The sequence below is a fragment of the Monodon monoceros genome, unplaced genomic scaffold (assembly GCF_005190385.1).
Source record: "Monodon monoceros isolate NGI ecotype Baffin Bay Population unplaced genomic scaffold, NGI_Narwhal_1 Super_Scaffold_9, whole genome shotgun sequence".
Classification (NCBI taxonomy): domain Eukaryota; kingdom Metazoa; phylum Chordata; class Mammalia; order Artiodactyla; family Monodontidae; genus Monodon; species Monodon monoceros.
The window spans coordinates 41200562-41214801 of NW_021703786.1; the positions used below are offsets into that span (position 1 = coordinate 41200562).

Sequence of the window (14240 nt, forward strand, 5' to 3'; positions counted from 1 at the left end):
GTCTGAAAACACAAACCAATCCTGGGAAGAGGCAACGAACAGCATCCCCCTCACTGTCGGCCTCCAGAGACAGACCCTTTGGTGAAATTTGGTTTTATCCTCAACGGATACAGTGGTTTTACTAAAAGGAAGTTGGTACAATTTTCCCAGAGTCGAAGGAATAGCGTGTTAAGAATCATGTTTCTTAAAAAGCTAAATAAGGAAACTGGACATGACCCGTTTCCTTGTCATTAGCTTGCCATATTATGAAATAAAGTCCAAGTGCAATCCCGTTTCAAAGCACAGGCTTCTGCTCCTACCCGTGTGGCCCCCCTCCTGAGTCAGGGCCCCCAGCTTGAGTCCTGTCCTTGCAGCCACTGGCCTGACAGGCTGAGTGAAACTCTGCAGATCAGGTCCAGACAGTGCGTCCCAGGCTGGGCTCCTGACATGGCCAGGGAATCACCAGGATGAGCAAACTCAGACCCTCCTGTCTTTAACCTTGGGTCCCTGGGAGGTCCTCTGCACGTGCTCCTTTCTCCCCAGTGGGGTGACAGGATTTCCCAGAGACCTGCCGAGGGATGCTTGAAACACACGGGCTTCACCGTGCGGGAAATGCTACTGGTCATCGGCCAGGGTCAGAACACCCGGCTGTGGAGGTGAAGCCCCGGGACGTCAGGAGCCCAGGTGACCGAGCAGCTGTCTGGGCTCTAGGGCTGAGGGGGTCATGGGAGCGTGAATTCCACGTCCCCGCAGGAATGAAGGGACGGGGTCTGGGGAGGCGGTGGTCTGAGCACAGGGTAGCCCCGGGGAGGTGTGAGAAGCAGCACAGTGGTGCGGTGGGGGTGGGGTGGCAGTGAGGGGTTCCCGTGGAAGGTTCTCATCCTGGGGTCTGAGCACCAAGGAGCTGAGACATCATTGGTTGTGCACACTGCACACTGGGCACTGTATTTTCTGAGCCGGGGAACGACGAGTGAGGAGGTCAGAGAGGCCCCAAGGACCATTCCTAGGGCGATGGTTTTGAAGGGAGGGGAAGGGAGAGACTAGGTGATCCAGAACAGAGGGTGGGTGTCAGGCAGATTCTTTCGGGAGCGCAGGCTGCTTGCTTCCACCCCCTCAATAAGAAACATCTCCGAGTGGGGCATTCTGCTCTCCTCCCAGCTCATGAAAGTGCGGCAAGTGTTATCGGTTCCACCAGGAACCGGAGATGGAGTGGAATGACGCCACACACACTATGGTTCAAGGTGCTGGTTTATTGCAGCAGGAAGAGAACCGACTCGCTTTACAAATCTGAGGGCTGTGGATGTCCCCGCAAGACACACTCATGCCAGTTCCCACAGTGCCACCTGGATGCAGCCAAGAGGTGATGTTTCAGGTAAGCAGAGACAGAAATCAGATGCTACCTGCAATCGCTGTGGAAAGTTTTGAGAGAACAGGCATATTGCAGGCACTGTTTAAGTGTTGCATAAATTCCCAGATGGATTCCTTCCGGGGCACTGAGTAACTAAAGTATCCTGTTAAGCTTCAAGACCTTCGGGCAAACGGGACAGACAGTGGACAAGCAGGTGATGTGGGGGCTGAGCAGACTGCTGGTGACGGAGGCCAGCCCTGTCTGCGGGGACCCATGCGCCTCCCAGGACCATTAAGCACCCCCATCCGGAGTCCAGCTCCTGCTTCCGGCTCTCCAAGCCACTGGACGTGTGGAGGCTAATTTCTGAATTTAGAAGATAGCAGGATGGAAATGTGTTCCTCACTAAAGGGACAAGAATGTGAGCTATGTGGGCCGGCTGGCCCCTTTCTGATTTCCCTTCTCACTCAGCCTTGAGCCGAGCTGATGACCGCAGCAGTGACTAAAGAGGACGAGATGGATCAGAGCCGGAGGGATTTCTAGTTTTAAGTCTAGCATGACCCTTCCAGAAAGAAACGCTCTGACACCTCTGATATTTTAAAGTGAACTTTAAAGATGCCTTTGATTCCTTGGAGTTTCTGAAATGCTGATACGTGATAGGGTGGGCAGTGGGTGGTCCAGTCTGAGATTCCCCAGACAACCGTTTGGAATTCCTCCCGCAGAGGCTGGGCAGCAGCATGTCCTTGGCGTTCTGTTATTGTCTGAGGGAAAATGAGGCTGAGGATGTGTGTGGGACAGAGGAAGGTGGACCCGGGGGCCCTGGCTCATTCACAGGAAGGGGGACTGCGACTGGCAGCCTGCATTTCTTCTGACAGCCGGCGAGGGACCAGAGGCCACGGAACCACAGATACCAGAGTGCGAGTGTGCACCTCGTCCGGCCACCCCGGTCGGCAGCTGGGGAGTGTGTGTGGAGGGGCTAAGAAAGGAAGGTGTGCTTGCACTTCTACCTGAGGGAGAGGACAAAGTGGGTGGGGTTAGAGGAAGAGCTCTGTAAAGACCCTCAAAGAGAAATGCGCTCCTCACGTAAAACTGCGGAGCCAACCCAGTTCTTATTTGGGGAGCATTTTGGATATCACCGTGGAAAGAGTTGTCGAGTGATCACCGAGCACCAAATTAGTTTACAATCTTGTTCTCAACACAGCGACTTCTCTCCTGGTGCTTTGGAATTACCAAAATATCCTCGCCTAACAGCAAAGGGGGGAAAAAAAAAAACAACCCCTGTGCGTCTCCCTGGATGATTTTTGCTCCTCCCCACGCGCCGGTCGCCGTCAACTCTGCGGCCCGCCCGCGTCGCCCTGCGCAGCCGGCCTCTTGCAGGTCAGCATCAGCAGCAGGAAAAGGGGCAGATGCCAGAGGCTGCAGAAGAACAGCTTCCGGGAGCTCTTCCGGTCTGCGTCCCTGTAGAACCGAAAGCTGAGGTAGGAAATGTACAGGTTGATGGGGAGGGCGATGACGGGGAAGGTCCACGTGGTGACGTCCAGGGCGGGGGCCGCGGCGGACATTGCGACCAAGGCCAGGCAGTGGCGCAGGGCGACGCGCCGGCACAGGTCCGGGTGGGTGACCGACATCATGCAGTAGCCGCCCCGGGAGTAGTCTTCGCGGAGGCCCCAGCTCAGCGCGTTGAAATGAGGAAACTGCCAGGAGTAGAGGATTCCTCCCAAAAGACACGCTCCTGCACAGAGGTTTGGGGAAGCAAGACACGCCGTCATCAGAGATCCATAGAGGCACCCTTTCCGACAGCTGCCGGCCCTGGCGGCGCGCTCCCACCCCGCAAGCCAGACTCCCTCGGGTCCTCGCGCGTCTGCGCTTCCCTCTCTGCTCGGAGATGGAGGTGGGCGGGGGTGGGAGGCTTCCCACAAGGCTGAGCACCTGTGGCACCTGACCGCCCCCCGCCCCCTGCGGTGCCAACACCGCGACAACAAAGGGGGTCACGTTCAGGGGCGGCCCAGTCCCAGAGGGCCTTCTGGGCCGGGCTTTTAGCTCTGTTTCCACCAGCCGGCTCGCGAGTGAGGGGCTTGGGCAGCGAGGTGGAAGGCCCCTCCGGGCAGGTGGCAGCTCCCCGCTCAGCACCGACAGAACCGCAGTCCTTATGGGCGGCACCGGGGACGCGGGGGCAGCAGGCGGGGCGCACGGCCCGCACCGCAGGGAGGGCAGGGGACTCCCCAGCGCAACCTGAATACGCAGAGCGGCACAGGGGCAGAGGCTCTGCTGTTTCTCAGAACAGGTGAACACCTGAGCACCCTTTCTCCGGAACTGGATCTTGCCCCCAACACGGTGGGGTGAAGGCTGCCAGTTACTGAGTGCCTCCTTCTAACAAAGACTTCTACAGTCACCTCACTTAATCCGACTGCAGGACTTGAGGTAGGTTTTATAATCCTCATTAAGCGAACCAATCAGATGACGCTAAATTCTCCAACAAGAGGTGAAGGAGGAACTCGGCGGGAGCCCGTCTGATTGCAGCCCCGGCTCCCCCGCGGCACTGGACCGGGTCTCCGGAAGGGGCTGCAGCCATTCCTGAGCGGACGGTTCATTCCTCCTCTCCTCACACAGGGCGTGTTCCCCGAGCGCCCACTGAGAGGCAAGCGCGCCCTAGGCACCGCGGATGCAGCGTGAGCGCCAAGCCACGTGGGCAGAGTTCCCCCAGAGCCGCGCGGCGGCTGTGCAGAAGCATGTGCAAGGGGGGCGCAGGGCACCGGTGCGCAGCGCGCGGGGGCGCAGCGCATGGAGCGGGGCAGACGTCTAGAGGAGGATGTCTGCGCCCAGAGAGGAGTGACCAGGCCAGTGCGGTAATCAAGGCCCCCGAGCAGGAGGCGCGGCAGTCACAGCATGACAAGAAGACTAGGGCGTGTGTTAGGATCCACAGAGCTGTACATCAGAACGACAAGGTCGATATTACTGTATGATAATTTAAGCAGTAAATTAAAATAAAGAAGGCAGGCATGTGTCTGGAGTGCAGAGAGCAGCGGGGCCAGGCTCCAGGACCAGCCAGAGGGACGGGCAGGGCCACCCGCCCCCGCTCTGCAGGCGGCGCCAAGGACTGTTCCATCCTAGGAGCAGCAGAAAGCCATGGAGGGGACTTAACGCGTGAGAGTGCACATGTGCGTGTGGCAAGAGGGGCTGAGGAAAGGGGCCCTGGTGAAAGGACACACTGGAGGGGCCCAGGCAGCTCTGGACGGATCACTCGGGAGAGGAGAGGAGAGGAGAAGAGAGATGAGGGGAGTGAGGATCGGGGCGGTGACGGCGCAGCAGGAGAGATGGGCCTGAGAGGGACCAAGGAGGCAAAGGTGACAGGACGTGAGTGCAGAGAAGGGAGGGAGGCGTCGGGAGCGATTCCTGGGCCCAGGGGTGCCCGGAGACCTCGCGCCCTAGAGGACACACCCGGAAGCCGTGCAGGGCAGCTCCTAAGGGTAACTCTGGTGTGTTCGGTCTGACTCGCCCTTGGGATATCCACACGGCAAGTCGTGAGGAGGGTCTGGGCTGCGATGCGTCCCCCACGGGGTGAGCCACCTATCCCATCACTACCTGTTTCCTTTCCCCTCCGGGATGTGAACTCCGTGAGGGTTTGTTCCTCTTTTTTTCATCTCCAGAGAGAAGTGCTGCATACCATGGGGCAAAGGGTCCTCCAGCCCAGCCCGGGAGCCCATGTGCACAGAGAACTGCTCCACAAAAGCCATTCCCAAGACCCCCGTTTCCAGCACTGACATGTGAACCTTAGGACCTTCTACTGCCCCTGCTTCCTTCCTCCTCGGAGGGTCCCGGCCGCGCTGACTCACTCGGGGTTTCCTGTGTCTCAGACCCCCACCTGCCTCTGGGGCCCCTGATCCGAGAACTGGGAGATTGAGGACCCACTGGAACCCACGCTGGGAAGCACTGTGCTGCAGGGGGCTTGAGCATGTGCACCCACTGTCCTATCTTAGATGGTGATGCAGATCTTCTGAGCCCCTCGTCTGTGGGAATATGTGCAGAAAAACAGGGCGGGGTCTGGGGCAGTGACTGCTAACACAGACCCTGAGCAGGAGAGAACACAGTCAAATCACTGAGAGTCCTCCAGAGGGTAAGCGTGGGCTCCAAGTCCTGCCACGCACCTGCCGGAGAGGATCAGAGGAAGGAAGCCGCTCTTCATTTTGCATCTTTGTGAGTCAACCGACTCCTCGTCAGCCTTCCAATCCAGAAGGAAAATAACAAAGACTTGCCCTTAGGGTCCCTATTTTGGTAGGGTGGCTGTCAAATCCCCTCCAGACCATTTTAACCCTATCTATAACTAGCACATATATACATCTTCATTCATGTAGACACATTCCAATTTGAACAGCAAAAGCAGCTACTGGGACTCCCCTGGTGGTCCAGTGGTTAAGACTGCGCTTCCACTGCAGGGGACGCAGGGTCGATCCCTGGCTGGGGACCTAAGATCCCGCATGCCGTGGGGCCAGAAAAAAAAAAAAGAAGCAGCTACTATTTGTTGAATCTGGTGGCAAACAGAGGACAGTGTCAGCCACCCACCAGGTACGACCCTGGAGGCCAGAGAGGCAGCGGCCAAAGCGACAGAGCCCTGCACGGGGCCCAGCGGGAGGCGCACACGACGCAGGCGACACTGACGGCTGCTACTCAGAGAATCAAAAGAGGGCGGCAGGATGGGCGACCTGGGAGTGACTGGTCAGGGAAGGCGTCCCCAAAGGTGGTGTGTGAGCCACGTCTCAACTGCACTGATCCTGGGAAGAGTCACTCGTCGTGTCTCTGGGAGACGTGCAGGCTGTGGGGAGGCATGGGGAGTGAGGAGACAGCCAGCAAGGGCGGGGCCGGGTCTCGGGGTACCTGCACACCCGATGGGGAGGGGCATCTCCCCCAGAGCAGCAGAGAGCAGGGAGGGGGGGACAGGTGGTTGGGGGGCACTGGAGTGGCACACACTGATGCCTCTTCCTCCAGAGGGGACCCGCACGGTTCATGGTGGAGACGTGAAGGTTCTCTCTGTGGCCGTATCAGGTTTGCCCAGCAGACATCCATCCCCACGAAGGCCTGGAGGCTTGTACGCAGGCCCGCGGAGGGGAATCACGTCCATGCTCTCCTGTTCCCGGCACCTTTCTACAGGCACAGCTGCTCTCACCTCATAGATGAGAGATTAAGTAACTTGCCCAAGGCTATTCAGCACCCCGGCACCGTGTACCAGCACCTTCTCCTAGAAAGTTGTTGCCAAACAGCAACTGAAAACGGTAACAAGGGACTGCCAGGTGGTCATCAGAATGCCAGTGGAGCAGAGCAGAGGAAGGCTTGCTGGAAGGAGAAATCCCATTTATTAAGATAAGAGTGCTGGTGCCTTAAAAAAAAAAAAAAAAAAAAACAACCAAGGTTGTTCAATTACAAACACACAGGTAATATTTTTCTTGACAGTGAGCACCCTTGGGGAATTAGCCAAGACAGAAGGGAAGGGGGCAGCACCCAGGTACAAGTGAAGCGGAAAACAGAGCGACAGAAGGAGACTTCTCCTTCGTATTCCGATGGCAAAATAGAGCCATCTCTGGATGTCAGAAGGGCCAGCACAGATGAGGCAGTGTGACTGGTTCTCGGGGCACTGGGCCACTCGGAGGCTTTGAGCGCAGCCCTAGCCCAGGGGAGCCGACAAGACCAAGCTGTGTCCCCAGAGGAATGGCATCAGGGCTCACGTAGAGACGGGGGAGGGGACGGGTAGGTCAGGGCTCAGGAGCTGTTTTGCTCTTGCAATGGCCGAGAAAGAGCCAATTCAGCCAGGAAGCCAGGCTCGAAATGGTTAAGACATCAGGCTCCCACGTGGAATCTTGTCTTTCTCAAAAGCCCTCTTTTTTCCCGTGCCAATTGGAGTATTCTGTTTTGCTTAATACACGTTTTTAGTTATGCTTCTCCTTCAAATAACATAATTAAAAAAAAATCACTTTCGTAAGAGTGGCACGCTGCTTTCTCTGGGAGAGGAAATTGGGTAGGGGTTTGGGTCATGCCGCAGATGAAAGAGCTTTAGACATCACAGCTTAGCCTTCAAGGAGTATAATCATAAAACCCCGCCCCACACAGCTCTCCTCGACGGGCTGCAAGGCCTCGGCTCCGTAAAAGATGTAAAACAAATGACTGTCTCCATCAAGATAAGGCGAGCTAGAACAGGAAGGCTGGAATTAGTCCAGGGGCCTTGGGGGAACCCACCTTCCTCGTGGGGGGAACATAAAGCCCTCGGTTTCCTGACTCAAAGGCTTCACCTCAGCCTCACCCCCACGAAGCAGTCTGTTTTCACTGGGCCCATGGTCTGTGACAACAAATATTTACTGTTTGCCCACTATAGGGCAGGCACGGTCTACTCTCAAGGCCTCTGCTGGAGTCTGGCCAGGGACAGGGACAACACACAAGGGATCACAGCCCAGGAATGTCACCTTCGGTGCAGGGCTTCAGGGGAGCACACAGGAGCAAGACCTCAGTCGGCCCTGGAGAGGTCAGGGAAGGCTTCCTGGAAGAAGTGATATGTAAACTGAGATTCAATGATGGTCTCTGAGGTTCAATCCATTCACACAAGCTGTGCGTTTCCTCCTTCTCTGCAATGTGTTTTCTCATTTTCCTACCGGTCTGCAGAATCTTCATACATACTTGGTTTAATCGTATCCAGAAGAAATGTCTGCTTCCTTTCTTTTAATCAAATATCTGTTGGTCTATGAATACACAGGATACGGAAACTTGTGAGATAGTTGGCGTATCTGTGCGAACGGACTCTCCAGAGGACAGCAACTTCCTGAGATCATGATGCCATGATCCCAGCTTGGAGGCAACTCCAGAGAAGGGCCAGGTGTCAGCGGCCTTACTTCCTTCCCTCCACACACAGAAAACAGAGGTGAGCTCGTCGACTGTGCTGTGTGTGACCAGCTGAGGGGAACCCTTATCTCCTGGCACCCTCTCCGATTAGGGGGGCTCCTTAGGTGAGGCAAGGCCAGCCAGTGTCTTCCCAGTGACTCTTGGAAAATACTCTCGGAACATCTCCCAAGCATCTCTACGCCACACCGGCAGGTGGAGACCCTCACCCTTGTCCCCTCTGCTCAGGTCCGTAGCGTACTTCCATCATTTTGTTGGCAAACAAAGCCAAGGCAATCCCAGCCAATGGCTTCCCAACAGGGTGGAGACAAAAATCTCCAAGTTGGAGCTCTGACTCTGTATGGGCTCTTCCAAAACACACTCCTCTGGAATGGAGCTCAGTGGTTTCAGCTTGCTTTCTCTGCTGCCTGGTGGGCTTACGTTCAACCCTTCCCACCCCGACCCCAACCATTCACTGCCCTTCGCTGCCCACGCAGGGACTTGAAAAGGAGGAGAGACGCAGGTCCAGCAAAGCCTGGGCTGGGCTCGGGCAGTCCTCCCTCCGTGGACAGTGGGCTCCCTCTCTCCACGTGGCCCTCAGCAGCTTTGGGGTGTCGTGCTCATGTAAACTGGGGCTGGCTGGGGGAGCACAGCCAAGTCCAAAGCTTCATGGTCAGCAGTTTCAAAGCCCTTCTTTCGAGGGTGAACACAGAGGCGCCTGTGGGACAGGTCAGCCTCCCCCATTTGATGAAATTCCACGGCGCCGCAGAGAAAGGGAAGGGACGGGGGCCAGTTCATCAACTGCATGGCGACAAAGGGGAGATGAAAAGTCCCCTGGAAATAGGAAATAGAGTCGGCAATGGCCGCCTGCCCTTGAAGAATGCTCTGGCAGTGACTGGGGAATGATGAAGAGGCACGGCGAGGAGAAGGGATGCTCTCCCTGCCTCCCTCCACGGTCCACTCCGGACGGTCCCAGCCCCGCTGTCCACGCCCCACCGTCCATGCGGAGCCGCCCGAGGTTTCATTTGAAGCACAGTCGGGGGAAGAGGCAGCACAAAGCCCTGACTCTGAGCAAGGTGACCCCTCCCCTCCTCTTCCCCCCGCTCCCCTGGGGGCTCCGAGCCTCTGTGGGTGCTCTAGGAAACTCACCTGCTCCCCACTCCCCAGCTCACACTTGAAGGTCTCTCCCTTTATCACCCGAGCATGAATCTGTTTGTTGAACAGAACTGACTAAATGTGCACTGCGGGCCAGGCCTCACCTACTGTGGTCCAGCTCCTGTGATCCTGCCCAGCTACGCGACCCGGGGGTGACAAGGCCGGGCCTTTTTGTGCCAAATGGTCGCCAATTACACCGCCGACCTCCGGCTCGCTGCGTGTTTCTCATATGGTCCTTCTGACTTTTGTTTCTTCGTCTTTGAAGACAAGAGGCCTCTAAATATCGTTTGGTTTGCTAATATTCCTGTAATGTCTCTTGGTCACTCTGTCTTTAGAAATGTCATTTATCTTAATCAATCTCAAGCTCTAAGACTAGTTATGGAAAAATCTCACACAAAAGGAATTTACTCGTTTTCGAGTTTGATTTCAAAGTGAGGCAGTGTTTTAAAGGAAAGCTTCAAAAGGGCTTGGGTTAAACAGTGCCTGGTACTTGTTAGCCCTCAATAAATATTTGTGGAATGAATGAGTGAGTAAATTCTATTCTACTTTCTCATCCCAGAATAAAGGAGGTAAATAAAGTGAAACAGTATTTAACATTTTGTAGTTTACCAGCTGAGGCTAAAAAAACTCATTCTCTTTTTGTTACTAGAACCATCTATCTGTCAAATGTCACTTCCTGATAAGAGTCCGTCTCTGAGTCCTCATTTGTAACTGAATGTTGGCTGACATAATTAATGTTGACCACACAACAACATCTGAATTACAAACCAAAGGCCATTTACAAATCTCTTCAAGGCAGTCACCAGAAGCATGCCATAAGACCGGGGATTTATTCAAATATAGGAAAGACCCAAGACCGGGGATTTATTCAAATATAGGAAAATAACAAAACAGAATCTGAGCCTTTTTAAGAAATGGAGGTGATGGGAAGAGAGGTGGCTTTGGCATGGGAGAGGGGAAGGGACTTTAACCCGAAGCCTTCGGGATAAACTAGACCATCTCTGGAGGTGAACGCTGTTGAGAGGCTACCATGTGCGGCTCCAGGCCGGGCCAAGCAGGAGCATCTGCTGTCAGGCACTTATCCGCGGTGTGCCCCCCACCCCCACGCCCTCCCCAGGGCGTGCAGGTCACTTGTCTCCTTGCTGGCCACTGCCTGCAGAATCAAACCAAGCATTTCCATTCCTACGGCAGCGAGCTGGCTGCACCATGGGCCAGCCCTCTTATTGGGCCTTCCTGAGTTTTAGTTGCTAAGCATTTTTAATGTTTTCTGCTAACAGCAGTTACACTCCCCCGCCCCCACCCAAAAAAAGCAAAGTAATTAGGCAGGTGGGAGGAAAGGTCTAAGCCTGGGTCACAAAGGAGAATGGACACAGGAGAAAATTCCACTGTAATGATCACCTCTATTGACACAAAAAGCGCTTTTAGGGCTGGGCCCTGGCTGGGGCTGGCACCCTCTGAAACAAAAATTCCACTGGGAGAGAAGAGCTAGCTGTTCACAGTTCTTTGTGCAGCTACAAAGCAGCAAACACCAAGAACACCTAATGTTTGTTTAGCTTTTACAATTTCCATCCGTTAGTCTGTTTGTCTTCACCTCACCCCCTCCCCCTGCCCACCAATCCGGCCTCACTCGCCCACCCACACTGAGCTGGATTCTGAAGGGTCACATCAAGCACAGGCTTTGGACCCACACCACTGGGGCATCTAGAACAGCGAGAAATTCTTTTCCACTAGTGGTAAAAACAAACAAACAAAACCAACAACAACAATAATGTTGTGGGGAAAAGAAATCAGAACCCCATGGCTGTCTTATGTTTCACGTCTTTACTGGAGGCGGGAAGGCAGCACCATCTCTTCCGTGCTTGGTGCCCTGGAGGTCGTGATTGGCCCCGTGGCCACTACAAAAACCACAGAAAGATCTAGATGCTAAGAAGGGTGCTTCCGAACACTGCATTTCTTCATTCTGTCGGCCGTCTGGGAAGCACGCAGTTTTCTGTAGCTACAAATCTGGTATCTTTCCTCCCATCCAGAGTCAGTTCCTTCGAGGCAGGACCCTGAAGGTGAGGCTTCAGGATCCCCATCACACATGGCCCCGAGCTGCTGCCCCCCAATCGTAACCAATGTCTACCAAGCCCCAGGAAAGGGCTTCAGCCCAAGTCCACCTGGTCAGGGGGACGGCGACTGAAATGAACGCCGGGGCTGGTATGCGGCGTCCTGAGGTGGAGGCACGGATTTCGGTCTGTGTAGACTTGTATGCCTACCAACCCCTGTGCACACACTTTCCGTTTCTTGGAAAGCACTTTCCCTCCTCAACTAAACGGGCCGCGACTTAACTCAGAAGTCACTCGGCTCCGAAGTCTTCCTGGACCCATTTGGGGGCCAATTTAAGAGAGCCCGGAGCCCCCGCTAAAGCTCTCTGCTCAGGGAAATACTTGATCACCGGCCTGCCTCTCCCTGAAGACTCTGAGACATGAGACACAAGTGAGAACCGGGACTGGGTTTCAGTGACCCTGTATCTCTCAGGGCCCCGCACGCAGGGGCGGCTGGGGGGACGGTTCGGGAAGGCGCGAGCCGAGCGGGCCTCTGTCACCTCTGTCACCCACCTCCCCCTCCCTCCCCAGCAGCAAGCTCGACAGAGTTTTCCAAACACTTCTCTCCTCATGGCTGCTCCACAGTGACCAGTTTTTGGAGGTTTAAAGACAAGATGGTTTGGAGATACCACAGAAGAAAGGAAACATTGCTGGCTGTTTTTTCTCAGAAGGGCTCCTTCAAACAAACACGTCCCCAAAGATAAGAACCCAGAAGAGATACAACAACCTCGGTAAATAGTACAGATGACACTGTTAGCGCATCTCTGATAATACCATCTGCCACGCCCTTGGCCCAAATCCCTCGGTATTTCCAGGGCATTCTAACAGTAAGAGCGCTGGCTGGTTCTGCCTTTTCAGATTGGCGGTTCTCAAATGTAGTCCCTGGACCAGGGGTATCAGCATCACGTGGGAACTTGTTAGAAATGCAGACTCTCAGGCACCTCCCCAGACCCACTGAGTCAGAAACTTTGGGGGGAAGGGCCCAGGATCCTGAGTTTTAACAAGCCCTCCATCCAGGTGACTGATATGCAGTAAAGTTTGAGCACCATCGTGTTGGACTTCGGCTAGCGGCTGCCACAGTACAAAGTGCAGTTCTAGAAGATGATAAAACTATATAAAATCACAGCCGACTTAGTCCCTAAAATCCAGGAGTAAAAATCTTTCAACTACATTCTCTCAGATTCTGCCTTATTTCTTTGAGTCATTTCCTGCTGTACTCATAGGTGATGCTCAATGTATATCTGGCGATTGACCTTGGAAATACCTTAGTTTTTTCATCTTTAAAACGGAAGCTACTTATCACTGTTTCATTCACCCATTATTTCACTTACTCAATTCATTCAAAGATCTACTGCTTAGCTCAAGTTGGCTCTACCTATCAAATTAATGTCTTGAAACTTTTGAAGCAATTGCAAGCATTATTTAAAGTAGCATTCCTCTTTCTGTATAAACCTCACAAGGCTTTGGGTGTGTGATTTGATCTGTGGTAATTAAGGATTCTGGGGGCAGTAAACCATGTTGTCATTGTGTGCCCCACAATGCACCTTCAAGATTTATACAAAAGGGATATAATAGAAGTCAATCGCATAAACTGCAAAAGGACCTTCTTTTTGTGGCTTTACAAACCTTTCAGGCTGCTCTGCTTTACACCAGGGTCAGTTCAGGTAGATGAAGGGTCTCGTTTCTCAAGACAAACGTGCATTTTCAAGCTGCTACCTATAAAAGGTACAGCCTGGCCCTGAGCTGTTCCTCATTAATGAGTTTGTATACAAACAATAACTTTGGATTGCAGAAATATTATACCTCAAATTAAAAAAAAAAAAATTTAAATATGCCCATTAGCATTTTAGCCAGATCCGGACTGTGGCTGAACAAATAAGGGCTCCACCTGGATGTGCGTCCTAAGTGGGAGGACCTGAAAAGCTTCTCTCTCTGGCCTCCAGGGAGGCAGCTCGAACACATGCTGAAGCCCAAGCTCTTCGCAGGAAACTACCAGGGGCCTCCAGCCTTCAGCAAGAACCTGGGTCCGAGGACCCTGCATGACAAAGGTGACCGAGTTCTCCACGGCCCTGGACTGGACAGCCCTCACATACCTCCAAGCGATACCTGTCCCTGTCACACTTGGCCCTGACCCTGGCCCTGGCTGGGATTCCCTGGACAGAAAAGGTAGTTTCTGGTGCCTTGTTCCTTGTGACAGGTTTGAGGAAACTGAACAGGGCTGTGTCCATCCGGCAGGCAGGTGGCTTGGAGCAGGCATCCGAGGGCTTAGGCAGGAGGACGTGGATGGGAACAGAGCACACAGTGCGGGGTGGGCGGGGAGGCAGAGCCTAGAAGCGCCCTGCTTGCTTTCCAGTGTCTGGGCGATGACTGGAAAGGCCTGGAGGGCACAGCAGGGGGAGGCTAGCTGGGTCAAGTGTGGGGATCCAGGCTGAACTGAACAGCAGGAATCTAACCAGGAGGTTTGGCAGTGCCCAGGTGGGCTCTTTAAATTTACAACTGAAAACCGGGGGTGGAGGGTGGGGGCGGGAGCTCATTCGTCATCTGGTCCAGGGATGCCAGAGCCCTGCTTTCCCTCCCACTTCCCTCACCCAAGACACAGATCGCTGATGGACCCAGTGCTTTCTCTCTAAGCCGGGAGGCATCTCCCTGTCCCAAAACAACAGCCAGGGAACAATCGGGAACTGCTCAGACTCTGCCAATGAATCAAATCTCACGACCTTCCTTCATCTGTACTAATTAACACCAGCTTTATGATTGAGGGAGACTCAATAACAAGTCAGCAAATCCTCACAACAGCTCCATGAGAAGGGTCTTTC

General features: G+C 54.2%; 1 protein-coding gene across 1 annotated transcript in view; it reads right to left on the reverse strand.

Moving 5' to 3' along the window:
- Nucleotides 1-1122: 1122 nt before the first annotated feature.
- Nucleotides 1123-14240, reverse strand: part of LOC114888822 (protoheme IX farnesyltransferase, mitochondrial) — a 110679-nt gene continuing 97561 nt past the window's right edge. Inside the window, exon 7 of the mRNA XM_029211380.1 lies at nucleotides 1123-3056. Within this exon, the coding sequence (XP_029067213.1) occupies nucleotides 2653-3056 (404 nt within the window). The 3' untranslated portion in view covers nucleotides 1123-2652. The remainder of the gene's footprint in view (nucleotides 3057-14240) is intronic.